Genomic DNA, 20752 nt, shown 5'->3' with positions numbered 1-20752 from the left:
GCTGTAAAGCCCTCCCATCTGTGGTTCCACCCAACAGGGGACTTAAGAGTCAAGAACGCTGGAGGGGTGGGTGGGGGGAGAATACAGAAGAAATGGATCACAAAGAACATTTTATACGCAACATACTGTTAGGTGGTCAGGCTAATGGTCTGTCCACATCTTAAAAGGCTCTTCATTGTGGAAACAAGCTAGACCTTGATCTGCTGAATGTAAAAGCAGTGGTTGCCTCATGAGCTATAGGCATGGAAGAGAAAAAGATACCGTTAGGTACATCATACCTCAGTTACATTTCCTCATTCAAAGAGGGATGCATAGAGTACTGGTGTTGCTGGATTTGCAGTTTGATACTTGATCCGGACAGATTAGGCACCGAACCCAACCCAAAACCTTGTGCGTGACCACCACCATTGCCAGTGCCTTTCTGCCAACAAGCTGGAGGAGGGGGCTGTGGAATGACCACTCGTGCCCTCATCTTGAGGGGCAAGTGCCAATTTCTCAGTTTCATGATGAACTGATCTGGTTAACACTTTAAAAAAATATATAGCCTAAGTAAAGCAACCATTTCTTTACTGGTCTCCCTGACCATATGAACATGGCCAAACAGCAAGAGGCAGTAGAATTAGGAGCAAACAATAGCTCTTTGAACTCAGCAAGGTCAGAAACCTAGTTTGAACAGAAGCAACTCTAGACACACCTCTCTGTTACATTTTAAAATGAGCACAAGTTTACAACAAAGATGTTTTAAACTATGCAAACACAATGGCAAGAAAGAACATTTTACCACTGGACAATGTACAAAGTTTTAAAACGTCCTACAGCCTATCCATTGTGGAATCAGTGGCAGGACTGACTGACAACTGAGCCACACTGAACAAAAATTTCTCTCATTCAAAACAGGAGCTTTCCCCTCTGAATTTTATAAATCTAAATAAGACATCTCCTCAGTCAACTAATAATAAATACCAACAGAAGTGTACACAAATCCCCCTCCTCCCTGCTATAGAGGCAGTAAAAAGCTTACTAGTTTTAACAGGAGTTACTGCAAGGGAAAACAAGAGGGGTGACCACCTTTAACTTAAATTGGTTAACTGAATAATTGTATTTACTTTAACACATTTAAAAGACTGCTCAAAAGGCATGCTTACACTATACCCAGCAATTCTACAGTGTACACCACAAATCTAACCTGTTATATGAGCAATTCATTTCTATTTACGGCCCCATATAAATAAAATTTCTGTGTTAAAATGTCTCTTTCCCCATTGGCCCACATTTCTTACCTGCACACAGGCAGGTAGGTAATCCTTTCCCATCAAGGCTGCTCCCAGGAGAGGTCACAAGGAGGTTTACCAGAGATGACTTGGTCCTGAAGTCTTCTCCCTCCCTTGATCCCTTTCCTGAACAGGTATCTTCCTTCTGCCCCGATTGCCTGGCTGAACTTGGTAACTTTTTTCTCTCACTCTTCTCACCCTCCCTAGCAAGCCCCTCAGTTTCCTTTGCATTTTTACCACCTTTCTTCACTGAGATCTTGACCTTCCCTCGCTTAAATTTTCTGAACCCCTCCCTCCCTGCTATTTATTTAAAAAAAGTATAATTTTCATTAAGTACATTTATCAGCTCCCAGGCAATGCAAGACTGAAGAGAGGGTAGTTTAGGGTTTTTTTTCAGTCTAAACTACTTTTAAACTTCCTTATGCACCAACTTCTTCCAGCAACAAAAAGGGTCAAAGTTCTAAATAACAATTCTAACCCACCCCGTGCTTTTCCAAATTACCTAAGTATTGCCATTAAAAGTGTAAATACATTTCTAATAAATTGCCTCCACAGTTTCTGTATTTTTAAAGTTGCCCAGAGCAGCAGGCTTGATTCCAAAACACTCAGCTGTCTTAAAAAAGACACTTCATCACAGCTAATAGGATTGGGTCTGCAACTCTCAAAATGCAGATTAATATATATATTAAAGCTTTCACAACATATATATGTCAAATTTCCCTGAAAGACAGAGAATTATTTCTCGATAAATCTGTACTGACCACAACATAATTGGTGGTCCCTGCATAATGCAATTTTGCACAAAATAGACACGAGAAAAATGAATGCACGTGAGACAGCAGAGAACGAGCACGCGGGAGTGAAGCAGAGAGCAAAGGACACACACGTAGCAAAGTGAGACACACAAAGACAGCAGAAAGAGGCAGCGAGTGAGCACGATACAGGCAGAAGCAGATTGAGCCAGCAGTGAGAGCAGAGCAGCAAGAGAAAATCAAACAATGAGAAAAATGACAGCAAAGGCAAAGAGACAGATACCGTTAACAGTTAACACCCCCACCCAAAACGCTCAATAAACATATAAAACAGAAATTGTACACATCAAGAACCATGGAAGAAATTTCAGGCTGTACCTTATACCCTAGGGTACTTGTAATGGCTAGGTACTATTCAAGCTTGTGGTTTGGGATGTGTTAAGATTATTAAACTTATCACTAGCCCTTTTCTATGGTGTGATGCTTTGAATTGATTACACAAGGTAAAAACATCTCCTTGGGATGTTTGTTCAAGTTGTAATTTTCCACAGCATGTCCTGTTAAAATGGAATGAGGTACCAAAATGGGCTTTTCATGATTTTTTCAAACAGTCGCTCAGCTGTGTAAGCAAACTTGCCCCAATTTATCTCCAAGACCCTTCTAGTACACAGAAAATCTCTAAATTAAAATGTCTGTTTGCCTTTTTAGTTATTATGTGGTGCAGGGATCCAAAAAAAAGTGAGCTCCTGTTAAACAATTTTTTTTTACCCCACAATGAAAACTGAGTTAAAAGAGGAAATAAAAACACCACCACTTAAACCACACTCGGATAAATATTTTCTTTGCATAGGAAAAAGAAAGTAAGTCCTGAGTTTTAGCGCTAAATATAATTTAGGAGCTGGACACCATTGTAATGAGTGTAGTTCAGTCCTATTTAGTCACTCCTCTTCTTTCCCATCATTTTCTGGTCTTGTTTTCGGTATATTCTGCTGCAATGGAGAAAGAGACATAACAGAATACTTTAATCACATGGGTTCTTCTTGGCAACTAATAACACATTCCCCCTTAAATCATGTCACCACTCTCCTGAAAATGCAACAGCACAGTTCTGTTGCCCAGCAATGTTCCCTGGTAGCTCATTAAAGCAGCTATTATTTACTTGTAAGCTCAGTGAACATCATCAAGCTGTTCACTATATGCACCCAATATCCATATATACACACTTCCCACCAGGAATCATTGGCTAGTAATCAGGTGCAGGAACCCTGACAGCTATTGTTCCCTCTCCTTAGCCCAGGGGCACCAAGATCCATAGTAGCTGTTGCCCTGGCTGAGATTGGCTCACACAGCAGAGACTGGAGATCAGACTTGGCACCTTTCTGGACTGTATGATTCAATTTCACACTGGAACAACTGAGCCATCAGGGAAAAGCAAACAGAATATGACATTTAATTACAAAGAAAGTTCATCTAATATTTTAAGTGCACTGATTTTTGGGAACAATGTTCAATTAAACTTTTCTACTAAAAAAGTGTAATTTTTTTTTTAAAGGAATAAAATTGAAGATAAAAATAACATTAATTAAATAGAAACTTTGACAAACTTTCTCCCCTCTTCTGAAAGTGCAGGAGTACAGTTCCATGGCTTCCTGCAGCCTCTGCTACTGTTGCTCAGTGGCTATTCCATCTGCCCAAGCCTAGACAACAAATGACAGCAAGCTATTTGACAGCCTGATGGATTTTGAGCTTCTTGATATGGAGTTCTTATTGCCTGCTTTTAAGGAGGATTAAGGTTTAAGGCGGTCTGCACAGAGTGGGATTAAACAGAGTGGACTTGAACAGAGTGTTTTATTTGGGAATTTGGAGAAGAGGAGGAAGGAGTTGTTGCTTTTTGTCTACACTACTTGTAGTGCTTTGTGTTACAGGTAGATATTTAATTTCAGTACCCTTAACTTAAGCTAGTCAAGAAACTACACTGTAAACTAAGTTACCTAATTACAAATTTAATTAAATAAAACAAGGTCATACAGGAATGGCAGTGCAGGTGGTGCGCCGCAACTGCAGCATGTGGGAGTTTGTGGAGAGCATTGTGATCCCGGACAACCACATTTGCAGTAAGTGCCTGCATCTTGAGGAACTTCAGCTCAGAGTTTTTGAGCTGGAGTCTGAGGTGCAGACATTGCGGGGCATCAGGGATGGGGAAAGTTACCAGGACACTTTGATCCAGGAGGCAGTCACACCCCTTAGGTTAGGTAGTGGTCAGGGACAGGAGGGTGTGACTGCAACTCAGGCAGGTAAGGGGACCCCAGGTGCAGTGCTGGAGGAGCCTCAGCCTTTGTCGTGGGAGGGGGAGGATCCAGTTGTCGTGGTCCACGTAGGAACCAATGACATAGGTAGAACTAGGAATGAGGTTCTGCTGAGGGAGTTTGAGGAGCTAGGATCCAAATTAAAAAGCAGAACCTCAAAGGTAATAATCTCTGGATTGTTACCTGAGCCACGTGCAAATTGGCATAGGGACAAACAGATTAGAGAATTAAATGCGTGGCTCAAAGAGTGGTGTGGGAAGGGGTTCCAGTTCATGGGGCACAGACATCAGTACTGGGGAAAGAGGGAGTTGTTCCGTTGGGACGGGCTCCACTTAAACCAGGCTGGGACCAGTGTCCTGGCGAACCGAACAACTGGGGCAGTAGACACAGCTTTAAACTAATGAAGGGTGGGGTGGGGGCAGGAGAGCAGGATTCAGGAAAGAGTAAATTTAAAAGCAGAGAGAAATGTCAAGGTTCTGGAGCAGAGTAGAGTTTTGGGTAAAAAATATGCAGAATGGGTCAGGAAGGGATAGAGAGAGTAAACAAAGGTAATACAGCATCAGTGACTAAGGTGACATCAGGGAAAGAGAACTAAGTCAAAGCTAGAGGCACTATATCTGAATGCGGGAAGCATTCGCAACAAAATAGATGAATTAATAGCGCAGATAGAAGTTAACAGGTTTAATCGAATAGCCATAACGGAGACGTGGTTGCAAAATGGCCAAGGTTGGAAACTAAATTTTCCAGGATACTTAACTTTTAGAAGAAATAGGCAAAATGGAAAAGGAGGCGGGGTAGCTCTGATAATAAAGGGCGGGATAAAGACAGTAGATAGAAAGGATCTTAGCTCCGAAAATCAAGAAGTAGAATCAGTTTGGGTGGAGCGAAGAAACAGCAGGGGCAGAAAACATTGGTGGGAGTTGTTTATAGGCCCCCAAACAGTAGTTGTAATGTAGGACAGAGTATAAATCAGGAAATTAGAGGCGCATGTAACAGGGTAATACAGTAATCATGCGGGCCTTTAATCTACATATAGACTGGGCAAACCAAATTTACAGTAATAGTGTGGAGGACAAATTCATAGAATGTATACAAGATAGTTTTCCAGATCAGTATGTTGAGGCACCAACTAAGGCAAACAGGCTATTTTAGATCTAGTATTATGCAACGAGAAAGGGTTAATTAATAACCTTGCTGTAAAGGGGCCTTTAGGGAAGAGTGACCATAATGCTAGAATTTTATATTCAATTTGAAAGTGATTTAGTTGAATCCGAAACTAGGGTCTTAAATCTAAACAAAGCAAAATATGAGGGCCGAGTTGGCTAAGATAGATTAGGAAACTACATTAAAAGATATGACAGTAGACAAGCAATGGCTAGCATTTAAAGAATTAATACATAATTTACATATTCCTTTAAGGCACAAAACCCCACAGGAAAAGTGGCCCAACCTTGGCTAGCAAGAGAAGTTAAAGATAGTATTAGATCAAAGGAAGAGACTTATAATGCGGATAAATCCCCTGGACCTGATGGCCTACATCCTAGAGTTTTGAAAGAGGTGGCTATAGAGATAGTGGATACATTGGTTGTAATTTTCCAAAATTCCAAAGATTCTACAATGGTTCCCACGGATTGGAAGGTAGCAAATGTAACCCCACTATTTAAGAAAGGAGGGAGAGAGAAAACAGGGACCTGCAGACCAGTTAGCCCGACATCAGTAGTAGGGAAAATGCTAGAATCAATTATCAAGGATGTGATAACAGTGCATGGATTTATGAAAGGGAAATCGTGTTTGACAAATCTGTTGAGTTTTTTGAGGTTGTAACTAGCAGAATAGATAAAGGGGAACCAGTGGATGTGGTGTATTTGGGTTTTCAGAAGGCATTCGATAAGGTGCCACACAAGAGGTTATTAAACAAAATTAGGGCTCATGGGATTGGGAGTAATATACTAACATGAATTGAGGATTGGTTAACAGACAGAAAACAGAGAGTAGGAATAAACGGGTCATTTTCGCGTTGGCAGGCTGTAACTAGTGGGATATCGCAAGGATCAATGCTTGGGCGTCAGCTATTCACAATCTACACCAATGATTTGGATGAGAGGACCAAATGTAATATCATTGAAACGTATAAAATTCTGACAGGGCTAGACAGACTGGATGCAGGGAGGTCCAGAACGAGGGGTCAGTCTCAGGATACAGGGCAAGACATTTAGGACTGAGATGAGGAGAAATTTCTTCACTGAGGGTGGTGAACCTGTGGAATTCTCTACCACAGAAGGCTGTGGAGGCCAAGTCACTGAATATATTTAAGAAGGAGATAGATAGATTTCTGGACACAAAAGACATCAACGGATATGGGGAGAGCGCGGGAATATGGTATTGAGATAGATGATCAACCATGATCAATATGAATGGTGGAGCAGGCACAAAAGGCCTACTCCTGCTCCTATTTTTCTATGTTCTATTCAAGTTTGCTGATGATACAAAGGTGGGTGGGAATGTAAGTTGTGAGGAGGATACAAGGAGGCATAGACAGGCTAAGTGAGTGGGAAATAACATGGCAAATGGAATATAATGTGGAGACATGTGAAGTTATCCACTTTGGATGGAAAAATAGAAAAGCAGAGTATTTTTTAAATGGTGAGAGATTGGGAAATGTTGATGTTCAGAGGGACCTGGGCGTCCTTGTACACGAATCACTGAAAGTGAACAGGTACAGCAAGCAATTAGGAAAGCAAATGGTATGTTGGTCTTTATTACAAGAGGATTTGAGTATAAGAGTAAAGACGTCTTACTGCAATTATATAGGGCCCTGGTGAGACCACACCTGGAGTATTGTGTACAGTTTTGGTCTCCTTACCTAAGGAAGGATATACTTGCCATAGAGGGAGTGCAACAAAGGTTCACCAGACTGGTTCCTGGGATGGGGGGATTGCCCTATGAGGAGTAATTGAGTAGACTAGGCCTACATTCTCTGGAGTTTAGAAGAATGAGAGGTGATCTCATTGAAACATGTAAAATTCTTACAGGGCTTGACAGGGTAGATGCTGGGAGGATGTTTCCCCTGGCTGGGAGTCTCAAACCAGGGGTCACAGTCTCAGAATAAAGGATTGGCCATTTAGGACTAAGATGGAGAAATGTCTTCACTCAGAGGGTGGTGAATCTTTGGAATTCTCTACCCCAGAGGGCTGTGGAGGCTCAGTCGTTGAGTATATTCAAGACAGAGATCGATAGATTTTTGAATATTAAGGGAATCAAGGGATATGGGGATAGTGCAGGAAAGTGGAGATAAGGTAGAAGATCAGCCATGATCTTACTGAATGGCCAAATGGCCTACTCCTGCTTCTTATGTTCTTGTGTTCTAAGTAAGACCTACGGAGCAGGAACTGTCAGGGCAACGCTCACCCTGGAAACGGGAGATGGATAAAGGAATGGACTTAAATCCTGCTAATCCAGGCTTTCAATACTTGGTAAAACAGCATAATGGGGTATGAACAGCAAACGCAGGTTAACTCATCTAATCACAGAATCAAAACCAACAGGTAGACTAATTTGGGATCGATAGCCTACTGAGGAACGGATCGCTGCATCAAAACACCAATTGAGCAAAGGCCTCTGGGCCATAATTGTTGATTTCACCAAGATCGAAAGAATCCTGGGCCAGTTTACAGCTTAAAGCTGCCTTGAGAAATAATGTACTGACTGTAACCTGCTGTACTGTCCCAGGACACTTACAGCAACAGATAAGAAAAAAACAAGAACATATAGGACAATTGCTCTGCTGGACAGTGAGAAATAAAGAAAAAAACACCAAAAGCAACAGACTTAGAAAAGAAAGATATAAAACATGCAGGCTTGCAGTGATTTTCAGGAGAACACAACCAACATTCAAGGAACGACGAAGAATTAGCCCCCTCAACTCTCCCAGAACAAGGACAATGAGTTGTATGAGAGTTATCTGGAAAAAACTGTCTCTTACTGTCAATGAATGTGGAAAATGAAAGCTCCAGACTGCTATCCAGCAACTCTTGCAAGAAGTGCAAGTGTCTGTGGACAGCAGCAGAGAACAGGCTTAGGCTCAGCTGTGATGCTCCTTACAGTCAGATAACCTCGAGACACTTGATGCTGAAGCTCACATATGAAGAAAAGGCACTTGGACAAGATACCAGAGTGCACATGGTGCCCAGGGAACTGTACCTCAAGCAGGATACTTTTAGGAGGAAAGCAGAAAGTACAAGATACCGTGTGCTTGGCTGATACTGAAATCTTCCAGTTATAAAGACCCCTGATCAGCTTATATGAGGTGGATATGTATTACTCCATCTGGCGTTACTTGTCCTTGTTGGCACCATAGCGCTCAGCCATGTGTAGAAACTTGAAACAGGAATATCAGAGGGGTTATGGGGGAAAAGAGAAAACCTCCATAGGGCAAAATAATGTTTTTTGCATACAATAGCAGGAGTGCATGGAGTTAAATATTTTACTTTAATAATTCTTCCCTTTATATTTACCATCTGCCTTTCATCGGAGTCTCAATTTTTTTTCCTTTCCAAATGTTTCTTACCTTTATTCCTGGAACTCTGCTCCTGGAGGCAGCAGGAATTGTATTCCTGGAAATCCTAGATCCTTCTGTTCTCAGACTGAAAGGTAAACAAAGATCTTATAAAGACACTGAGAATGAAATGGTAAATTCTGGTCGCACTAAACCAGTCATGTGCAATGGAGAAGCTCACCCAGCAAGAACAGAATCAGGGAGCACTCTGCGATCTTTGTTTTCAATGAGAAAAACCAAAGTACCAAGGCCTATAGTGCAGGACACCACCAAGGTTGATAAGAGTTGGAGGGAGGATGGGATAAATCAAGAAGTCATGGTTAGTTGGTACCAACTTGAGTTTCTAAAGCCTGTAGATTGTAGGAAAAGGACTAATCAGTTGGAATTAGATTTTAAAAACTTCCACACAATGATCCTAGAACAAATTTGATTCATTTCCACTGGGACTGATCAAAACATCTTTGTGAGTGCCTGCAAACTGCAATCATCTCTCCCCATCCCTTTTAATAAAGACTAGATTGGAGCCCAGGCTTCCAAGGTGAAAGAACAGTGGCTTGGCACACCGAGGCACCACGGGCTTGGCACACCGAGGCACCACGGGCTTTTAACTTTTCCACAAGAATTGTCCTTTGAACTATTCAGCACCAAACTGAATCTGCGCAGGTATGGAAAAGTGCTGCATAACCCATTAAAGAATAATTGATTCTGTAAAGTAATTTATTCTTTAGGTGTTTAAACTATAACATATTGGTCTCAGACATGCATGCACACATGTGTACATGGACTCACATGGGGACTGGTATGTAGACCTGTAGTCAGAATATCCTGCAGTATCTACTTGTGCTTATTGGGGATTCTCTATTTCACAGCTTACAATAATGATGATTATTACGGTTGATGATGTGCTGCTTCTTTTAGAATGGATGTCATTTGGGAGTAGAAAATAAATTTAAAACTGGTTAAGAGGCACTCTAACAGCAGCAAGCAAAAGGTGAGCAAATACATACAAGCACACATACAAACTCACCTTACAAATCCCGTCAGAAATCTGCAACCCCCAAATCTTCTCCCGCTCCTGAAGATGCTGATTCTTACAGTTCCATAGGTAACAATTCCATGTCCAAATGGTCCTGCTTCATGTGTAAACCAAGGTGGTAAGTGGCAGCAACCTATTCAACCACTGAAGGCACCATAGCGATCTCTTTTTTAAAATTCGTTCATGGGATGTGGGCCAGCATTTATTGCCCATCCCTAATTGCCCTCGAGAAGGTGGTGGTGAGCCGCCTTCTTGAACCGCTGCAGTCCGTGTGGTGAAGGGCTCCCACAGTGCTGTTAGGGAGGGAGTTCCAGGAGTTTGACCCAGCGACGATGAAGGATCGGCGATTGTATTTCCAAGTCAGGATGGTGTGTGATTTGGAGGGGAACTTGGAGGTGGTGGTGTTCCCATGCACCTGCTGCCCTTGTCCTTCTAGGTGGAAGAGATCGCGGGTTCGGGAGGTGCTGCCGAAGAAGCCTTGGCAAATTGCTGCAGTGCATCTTGTAGATGGTACACACTGCAGCCACGGTACGCCGGTGGTGGAGGGAGTGAATGTTGAAGGTGGTGGATGGGGTGCCAATCAAGCGGGGTGCTTTGACCTGGATGGTGTTGAGCTTCTTGAGTGTTGTTGGAGCTGCACTCATCCAGGCAAGTGGAGAGTATTCCATCACACTCCTTACTTGTGCCTTGTAGATGGTGGAAAGGCTTTGGGGAGTCAGAAGGTGAGATACTCGCCACAGAATACCCAGCCTCTGACCTGCTCTTGTTGCCACAGTATTTATGTGGCTGGTCCAGTTAAGTTTCTGGTCAATGGTGACCCCCAAGATGTTGATGGTGGGGGATTTGGCAATTGTAATGCCGTTGAATGTCAAGGGGCAGTGGTTAGACTTTCGCTTGTTGGAGATAGTCATTGCCTGGCACTTCTGTGGTGCAAATGTTACCTGCCACTTATCAGCCCAAGCCTGAATGTCATCCAGATCTTGTTGCATGCGGGCATGGACTACTTCATTATCTGAGGAGTTGTGAATGGCGCTGAACACTATGCAGTCATCAGCGAATGTCCCCATTTCTGACCTTATGATGGAGGGAAAGTCATTGATGAAGCAGCTGAAGATGGTTGGGCCTAGGACATTGCCCTGAGGAACTCCTGCAGCGATGTCCTGGGGCTGTCATGATTGACCTTCAACCACCACAACCATCTTCCTTTGTGCGAGGTATGACTCCAGCCAGTGGAGAGTTTTCCCCCCGATTCCCATTGACTTCAGTTTTACTAGGGCGCCTTGATGTCAAGGGCAGTCGCTCTCACCTCACCTCTGGAATTCAGCTCCTTTGTCCATGTTTGGACCAAGGCTGTAATGAGATCTAGAGCCAAGTGGTCCTGGCAGAACCCAAACTGGGCATCAGTGAGCTGGTTTTTGCTGAGTAAGTGCCGCTTGATAGCACTGTTGATGACACCTTCCATCACTTTGCTGATGATTGAGAGTAGATTGATGGGGCGGTAATTGGCCGGATTGGATTCGTCCTGCTTGTTGTGGACATGACATACCTGGGCAGTTTTCCACATTGTCGGATAGATGTTGTAGCTGTACTAGAACAGCTTGGCTAGAGGCACGGCTAGTTCCTGAGCACAAGTCTTCAGCATGACAGCCGGGATGTTGTCGGGGCCCATAGCCTTTGCTGTATCCAGTGCGCTCATCCATTTCTTGATATCACGTGGAGTGAATCAAATTGGCTGAAGACTGGCTTCTGTGATGATGGGGACCTCAGGAGGAGGCCGATATGAATCATCCACTCAGCACTTCTGGCTGAAGATGGTTGCAAACGCTTCAGCCTTGTCTTTTGCACTCACATGCTGAGCTCTACCATCATTGAGGATGGGGATAATCATGGAGCCTCCTCCTCCCGTCCTCACCGGATGTCCACATAAATGCACCAGCAGGGTTGTAGGGTCAATGGTAACAATCACTGGAAATCAAAATTGCTTTTCCTCTCCTAAGCTCTAACCACTTCCGTGGCTTCCCAAATTTTGGATCTTTGGATGTGTGTAGCTCAGTGCTACACTGGAAAGGAAGCACAAACACATTGCTTTCTATTTCATGGACTGTCCCCATGTGAGAAGGTGAACAAGTGAGCTGTTCTCAGACCTCTACATGGGACAAGGAGAGCAATGCATTGTGTAGGGAAATCATGGTCAAACCTGCGCCAGCGTGCACTCCAACAGTACGGTGGTATATGAAAGAGCAGCGTCACCAAATAACATCAAAACTTAATATGCCAAAGAAATGAAATCCATAGGGATAAGCAAACCAGCATCTGAACACAGCCCAATCGGACGAGTGAAAGACAATCATACTTGGAGGGGGGGGGTTCCTAAAGAAAATGTACACCCAATCACTTGGAACAAGAGGGCCTGGGCTTACTCCCTCTTCCAAATTTCAACCCTCTTCTGAAGATGCTGACATGTGGCATACAACTTATTGGGTGCAGTTCACCTCAAGTGTATCCCATCCAGGTAGCCATTCTTAATGTGCAAGTCTAAATAGTGAGCGTCACCAGACTAGTTTACCGAGGGCATCACAACAGAGCCTGATCCTGTCCTCACCTGATCAACACACGTACACTCTTCAGTGGGGAGGGTCACAGGTCAGTGATCAGAAGCAGGAATCCTGGCTTTCTTAGTCCACATGGCTCAGACACACAATGGGAAGTGCACTTATGACAGCCACCCATTAGGAACAAGCGCTTATCAATCATTCCTGTAGCTAGTTTCTATAAGGTCAACAAATTGTTAGAAAAATATATCCATTTATGCGCTATGGGTGATTAGACTGGGTTTTAAAAGGATGCTGTTTAAAATGATCTAGATGCTCATTTACTTGCCCCTAGTATTCAACACACTTTCACCTGGGTCTAGCAGCATGTGTGTGGGGAAGCATGGGTTTGTAGCTTTCTGGAAACACATCTCCAATAGGACGAGGGGAGCCCACTGACGGTTCCAGAGGTTTCCGGGCCCGCCTCCTCAGCTCAGATGCTTCTCTGTTGGGAACCTTGACCATTCTGGTACTTGGGGCGATGGCCTCTGTATCTTGGCTTGTTAGGGATTTCTGGGCCACACTCCCGTGTCTGAATGTTGCTGGAGCTCCTGTTGGTTTCATTCTTAATGAATGTCGAATTGCTGGTCTTGGTTGGACAACGTCATCCAGATGAGAAAAATGGTTAGGTCCGACATCTCCTGCATTCACAGAATACAAGTCACGAAGAGCATTATAAGTGCAAGTTTTAAGACAAAAAAAAACTATTCTTTATAAATTCACTTTACTAAGCAGCCACACATAGTATGTGCTGTAAATAGTTTAATTAAATGGCAGAACACGAAGCACCAATCAACCCTGCTACAACAACCACTTTACTCTTCTGTTAGGCATCTAGGACTAAACATTTCATACAAAGGATAAGAAACTCATTAAATTTCATTTCTCAGTTTCCTCGATGATTCAGTGGGTACGTGCACCTTCTGGTGTGGTACCGCACTATTAAAAACTAGGTTTAATTCTTGGTCTGTGCAGAGTGAGCTGATCTCAGCTACAGCAGGAGAAAGGGCATGTTTGACATCAGCGCCCTAGGCTGGGGAGGGAGGGAGAGAGAAAAAGTTGCACTTCCTGCTCCCGATTACTGTCCAGTGACCTGCATTGTAAAGTGCATGTACAGAGAGTTGGACCAGGGTAGGATTGAGGTTGGCTGGGATGCTCCATGGTCAAACAGTCCACAGACTCCCACCGTCAAGGCATATATATGAAGAATGACCACTTCAGTGTGGTATTGAAGGACTGCCAGCACTTAAGAGCTGTACTGCAGGATGATCGAGTCCTTTCAGGAGAGGATAAAATTAAAGTTGGGGTAGGCAGGGGTAAAAACAATTTTCTCCCTCATGTTAATGCACCACAGTGCCTTTCTTGGCCAATATAGTTCAGTCGAATTGTTCCCAGGCCTTCCCAATGTTGCTGTACAGACAGCAATTAAGAAGCTGCGCAAGAGGAGCCCCAGCTGCCTCTTCCTCAGATTCCCCCTCTCCTCCCCCCACACCCAGTAGGGATGCAGCTGGCTTCTAGTTAGTACTCGATGTGAAAGAAAGCTACCGGTGACTCTTGCGTTTACCCTGGTGTCTCTGTCGCCGAATGGGCACTTCTGGAAGCTCTCTCGTCTCGGTGTTGGTGACTAGGAATGGCTGATTGGCTTCCTGGTCAGGTGGTCTCGCTGTCGGTGGTCGCGAATCACACTGATCCTGGTAACAGGTAGAAAAAGACAGAGTTCAAGAAGGTTACTGATACTTTCTTTAGTACTTCTACATGTGTGACAGAAGCAGACCTCGGTGCTGCTTAAAAAGGTATTGAATAAAAAGATATAATGCAGAAACTTTAAGATTTTTAGCTGGACCAAGTATTGTGAATTTGAAATGAAACTTTACTAACTGCTTCTAAAAAGAATTATTTTGTCTTTCCTCCATTTAAACAGTACGTAATGCTGCAGAATCGCTGCTAGCTCAAGGGGAGACGCTGGCTTCGGTTTACATTACTACCCATGATGTAAACCGAATGCTGCAGAATCGCTGCTAGCTCAAGGGGAGACGCTGGCTTCACATTACTACCGATGAACAAAACCTAACCAGGTCACGGTTGTCTGGCTGGTACCTCAGGTTTGTGAAATTATAATGCATGCAGATTTGCCACCAAGAGGTGTGACGGAGCTCAATCACTGGTGACTGCCACAATCATTAAACAGACAACATACCAGAAGAAAATTCCAAAAAGGCGGTTTCTCAAGCCCCTGTCTCCATACAGCAATGCTATCCACCCCATTCACTTGGGTGATAGAAAGAATTCTTGTAATACTTGCTGGCTTGTTGAGAAAGAATCAGAGCTTCTTCAACACAACTGGCAGAGTGACACTCTGATGTGGAGTGTCCCAAGTCTGGATGGTTTAAGTGTGGCTAGCTCTCCCAGTCCTTTTGTTTAACTTTGGTTATTATCAAACGACATTCTAAGATCACTGGGAGAAAAAGAGACTTTCATTTTTATAGCGCCTTTCACAACCTTAGGGCGTCCCTTTACAGCCAATGAAGTACTTTTTGAAGCATAGTCACTGTTGTAATGTAGGAAACACGACAGCCAATTTGCACACAGCAAGCTCCCACAGACAGCAATGTAATAATGACCAAATAATCTGTGTTTTTTTTAATGTTGGATGAGGGATAAATAATGGCCAGGACACCGGGGAGAACTCCCCTGCTCTTCTTCAAAGGAAGGCACAAATGTTGCTGCACCCACAAACATCAGGAAGTATCCCAGTTTACAAGAAACACTCTTTGGAGAAGAAATTTTTAAATAGTTCAACTAGTTTTGTACATTTTTAGCTTCTGTATATATATTTGACTCCTGTAATAAAGTCAATTCGTAATGTGAGCATAAATCCAAAACTTGCCATTTTTCCATCTATCGGAGAGAACAGGACTGTATAGTGAGAAATTTGTGCAATATCTGGTGAAAAACTATCTAGGTTAAAAAGCGAGTCTTGAAGTGCACTGCTCCCATTCACGATGCACTCAAGATTAGAAGTTTCAGATCAAAGGGAACCCATGTCCATTTATGGAAACTGTAATTCACTGAAGATGGGGAAATTTGGGTGAAGAGTCCAAATTGCAACACCTCATATGTTCAAACTAAGCATTTACACTATGAAAGACTGAGCATCATTTGCTGATTAACAGGTGACCTGTAACTATTTGCAAAGTGTCAATTTTTCTTCAGAAACACCAAAATAGCAAAAGAGCCATATAAAGCCACAAGTAATCATGTCATCCTAATCCAATCAGGCAATTCATTCCTTCAATAGGCAACTGGGAATCAGATTTGTGATTATAAAGAAAGACTGAGATAATCAGTAACATCATTGGTCAACAACTTGCTGTGCTAGGGTGACATTGGAGATGGGGAAATGAGAATATAGACTGGAAGACAGGGAGATCAAGGGGAGAATGAAAATACGAGGATGGTTGAATACTCTGGATGTTTGCAGAGTGTGGAAGGAGCAGGCTTGATGGGCAAAGTGGTCTTTTCTTACTCTAAACTTTATGTTAAACATGCACGCACATTAAACTTGACACAATTTGGACTATACAGTGATCATCAAATAAACATGTTTTGAAATCCCTCTTGCAGTCAGTCAGGATCTAGAAAGGAAAGAACTTGCAATTATACAGCACCTTTCACGACTCAATGTCCCAAAGTACTTTGCAGCCAATTCAGTACTTTTGAAATGTAGTCATAGTTGTAATGTAGGAATCGCAGCAGCCAATTTGCACAGTAAGCTCCCACAAACAGCAATGAAACAATGACCAGATAATCGGCTTCTGATGTTGGTTCAGGGATAAATGTTGGTCAGTACATCGGGAGAACTCTCCTGCGCTTATTCAAAAAAATAGTCCCATGGGGTCTCTTACATCCACCCGAGGGCAGACGGGGCCTCCGTTGAACGTCTCATCTATTGGTTGCTTAGAATAGTACAAGCTGAATAGATTGTATAGGTAAATAGAAATAGATGGACATTGTGTATACAGCACACATCAAATCAAGGATTTTTCCTGCAATCTACTTCAGTAATGTAAGTCAGCATCAAGGGGTTATGAAGCATTAAGCAGATGCTAAACTCAGAAGCCATCATCGCACTATTAGTTGCAGAATCAGAGAAGTGCATATTCTGGAAGAATTCATGGTATCGCTGTTTTAAAGCAGTATGAATTAGATATACAGGACCCACAAATGGCTGGTTACCAAATATATGCACATTACACCAAAATATTTAAACTATGTAAATGCTCGTGTGCTGAAGAACCAAAGCAACGTGTTGGATTGGTATGTGCATTTCCACAACCAGCTGAATTCCAAGACTCACGCTATGGCCCCTGTTCAGACTCAGAGGGGAACAGCTTTAACTACATGAATCTATCTGTATAAAAGCTTTGAGTCAATATACTGATCATTTGAAGTGTCACTGATCTCTCTACCTTTCTTTCCTTCTGACCTTGATAACCTACCCTCTTCCCCAACAACTTTTTCTCTCACTTTTGAAGATTTGTGTATCTGACCCTCAAGGGCTTTGGCTCCTTTATTCCGTTTAAAGTTTTACCACTTAGTATTTTTGTTCTCTTACTCTTCCTCTCAAAAAGGATCACCTCACATTTCTCCGCATTCATTTTACTCGAATATCTTTCTGCCCAATCTCCTCACCTGTTCATGTTCTCAAGTTACTTGCAGTCTGGTTCAGTTAATTGTGCTCTATTTTTGTATCATATGCAAATTTTGATGTTGTACCTCCTGTACCCAAATGTACTGAAATTTCCTTTGGCAGTTACGCTCCAACTGACCCCACAATGTACCTATTTAGAAGGCTTCTTCACAGAGATGTACCTGAGCGGTGCTTAAAGAGATAGGTCTCATTAAACAAAGTTCCATCTTAACACTTTACCATCACAACTGTGCTCCAGATCACAGACCATCCCTAATCAATGCCATAGAACAGCCAGTCACTTCTAAATGAATTATAGCGTACAGTGAGTTATTGATGGTAACTGCGGAGAGGAGCTTCTGTAGATTGGCAGCTGTCTATAAATCCCCATCTCCTGCTTTTGAGAAGAGGGCAATCAAAGTCTCCTGTGGCAACGCATACGGGGATCAAGACCTATATCAGTGCTTCAGCCGTGGCTCAGTGGGTAGCACTCCCGTCTGAGTCAGAAGGCTGTGGGTTCGAGTCCCACTCCAGAGACTTGAGCATAAAAATCTACGCCAACACTCCAGTGCAGTACTGATGGGGTGCTGCACTGTCGGAGGCGCCATCTTTCGGATGAGACGTTAAACCGAGGCCCCGTCTGCTCTCTCAGGTGGACGTAAAAGATCCCATGGCACTACTTCGAAGAGGAGATGAGGAGTTATCCCCCGGTGGCCTGGCCAATATTTATCCCTCAATCAACATCACTAAAACAGATTATCCGGTCATTATCACATTGCTGTTTGTGGGAGCTTGCTGTGCGCAAATTGGCTGCCATGTTTCCTACATTACAACAGCAACTTCACTTCAAAAAGTACTTCATTGGCTGTAAAGCGCTTTGGGACGTCCGGTGGTCGTGAAAGGCGCTGTATTTCTTACACTGTTGAAAAGTTTTATCGCGATGTTCCCAGAGTGCAATAAAAATACATCCTGAAACACTGAACACCAGAAGCTGCGACTAAAACATGAAGGTTAAAAACTAACAGAACAAACTGAGAAACTAGAATGAAATGCATTAGGTTTTTGACTCCGTGCAATCGCAAAAGGAACGCTAATCCCACAAAAATCACATGCCGTGCAACTCACCGACAACAAAAGGATACATTACAGGACAGCTAATTAGATACCAGCAAATTATTTAATGGGGCATCAGGCATTGCTGAATCAATAAATTAATAGAGCAGCAGGTAGCAATGAATTAGAGAAGTGAGCAGTAGTTAATTCATAAATTCACAGACCAAAGGGCAAATTTACATATAAATATATTAATGGAGCAGCAGGCCCAGCAACAAATTAATATAGTGATGAGCACCAGTGAATTTGTAGAGCAGCAAGAACATCAAATATTCAATAATGGACACACTAACATGTCAACAAATTAAAGGAGCTGCAGGCACCAGTGAACTAACAGCTTCCTATTCAATGGGCACACCAACAAATAATTCAACGGAACAGCAGATGCAGCAATAAATGACTAAATTATTGGTGCAGCAGGAACGAGTAAATTAATGAAGCAGCGGCATCAGTGAATCATTAAATTTATAAAACAGATCAGATCAATAAATTCATAGGGTTAAGGTCCACAGGTGTAATAAGGCTGGAAAGGGGATCATTGAGTGAAAAACACCCAAAAAAACGAGGGAAAATGGCTGCCACATTAGAAGAGAGATTTGTGAAACATGCTCTACAGTGCCACACACTGGCTAAAACCAGCAACTATATCATGACAGGCAACACTTGACATTCAAAAGTATTTATTATAAATGTCGCGGGGTTAAGGTCAGTATAGACCAGCAGCATACTACAGCAACCAACGCATTGAGGGCCTGAGCTGTGAACCTGCCCACAGTCATCATAACAGAATTGTGCTCCGCAGCTCCCAATGCTGCCAGAAACAGCATTTGATCTTTGCCTCAGCTGACCCTTTGGAAACCCACCTCATCAAATGAATTGCTGCTTCTGAAGGCAATGCTGTAATATCAATGTAATAAAACGTTTACCCTTTTACTCAGGGGCACAAAGCCCACGTGAAGGTGTGACTTATGCAGCAGGTTTTATTGTAACCATACATTACTAATAAACATATCCTACTAAAAGGTATACATTACCAAATCCTTTAAAATGATAGAAATATCATGTAATCTATTAAACCAGGTGAATCAGAAAACTACACACTTTTTGCTACTGTACTTAACAACATTAAGTGCATGTGAATTAACAAGTCTTCTCAGATGAGGTGCACTCTTCTAGGTATTTGAAGCCCAATACTCTGACACTTCAGGTATCACTGGTGGGACAGGATGGTTTAGCCTGGGAACTTGTTTGTAAAATACAAAGAGTACATGGTTTTTTTTTACCTGATGATGATACAACACATCTTCTTCCAACGCTATGCCACAGAACTCACAGGGAATCATGACATCTCCATCGCTTGAGCCCACCATTGGACCATATGACGGCAGGGAATAGTCTTCCGAAAAGAATTCGGGATTCACGTGACGATGGGAGAAAATATCATTCGTCCTGGGAATGGAGACTCTTTGCAGTGGCAGTGGCGGTATAAGTGTGGTATTTTTACTGAATGACGCAAAGGCACTAACTGGGTTACAGCCAGTCTGTAAAAGACAATTATAATCAATTCCCTCAAAGGGGGAGGAACGGTAAAACATCGAATACTTTCAGTATAACATATTCCCCATTAGTTTATTTGTATACCAGGCAGCATCTTCTAGCTGATAGATTCGTTTTTGTAAATGTCTTTGCCTTCCAAAAGAGACCTGCCATGTTGGTTCAGTGCTCATTACGCCCAGGTAGTGTCTATTCACCTAATTCTGAACCGCCCGCTCTGGTTTCGGGTTGCCTGCCCAGTATTTTTGAAAGGAAAAGTACCACTTTTGATTGCCTCCTTTTAAAAATGCTGTGTGTACATGCAATCAGGCCTGTTTTGCTCAAGTGCACAACTAGTGTTTTTGGAAATATCCATCCCTGTCCAACCCATACTCAGTTTGGACTGGATAAAAAGTGTCCACACTATTTTAGATGCAAGTAAAGTCACCTTCTTACCATCTCAGAGGTATCTACCCAATACATGACATCCACCCGAGTTCAACAACTCACTCGCAGTCCTCTTATTTATGTCACTGCACAAACAACTTGTATTTATATAGCACCTTTAGCATGGAAAAACAGCCGAAGACCCTTCATAGATGAATAACCAAACAAAAAATGGACAACAGGCTAAAGAAGAATTTAGGAGGGATGTCAAAAAGCTTGGCCAGAGGTAGGTTTTAAGGAGGGTCTTAAGGAAAAAAGAGGGAGGTGGAGAGGCAGACTGATCATGAAGGCATGGCCGACAATGGTGGGGCAAAGACAGGAGGGAGCACAAGAGGCCAGAGTCAGAGTAAGGGAGAGTTTGGTTGGGGTGGGTTGTTGTAGGGCTGAAAGATGTTTTAGAGATAGAGAGGGGCAAGACCATGGAGAGATTTAAACCTGAGCACAAGAATTTTAAATTA

General features: G+C 42.8%; 1 protein-coding gene across 3 annotated transcripts in view; it reads right to left on the bottom strand.

Annotated features, from left to right (window-relative positions):
* Window positions 1–515: 515 nt before the first annotated feature.
* trafd1 (TRAF-type zinc finger domain containing 1) overlaps window positions 516–20752 on the bottom strand; it is a 45623-nt gene continuing 25386 nt past the window's right edge. For all 3 annotated transcript variants that reach the window (XM_085961402.1, XM_085961401.1, XM_085961403.1), the window contains exons 8-12: window positions 19598–19855; window positions 14076–14202; window positions 12825–13152; window positions 8897–8972; window positions 516–3012 (exon numbers count right to left, since the gene is read on the bottom strand). In XM_085961402.1, the coding sequence (XP_085817528.1) occupies window positions 2962–3012; window positions 8897–8972; window positions 12825–13152; window positions 14076–14202; window positions 19598–19855 (840 nt within the window). In that variant the 3' untranslated portion in view covers window positions 516–2961. The remainder of the gene's footprint in view (window positions 3013–8896; window positions 8973–12824; window positions 13153–14075; window positions 14203–19597; window positions 19856–20752) is intronic.

The sequence above is a fragment of the Somniosus microcephalus genome, chromosome 19 (assembly GCF_052327205.1).
Source record: "Somniosus microcephalus isolate GS21.2 chromosome 19, FLI_Smic_1.0, whole genome shotgun sequence".
Classification (NCBI taxonomy): Eukaryota; Metazoa; Chordata; class Chondrichthyes; order Squaliformes; family Somniosidae; genus Somniosus; species Somniosus microcephalus.
Note: the sequence above shows the minus strand (reverse complement) of the source record. Positions and strands in the feature narration are given on the sequence as shown.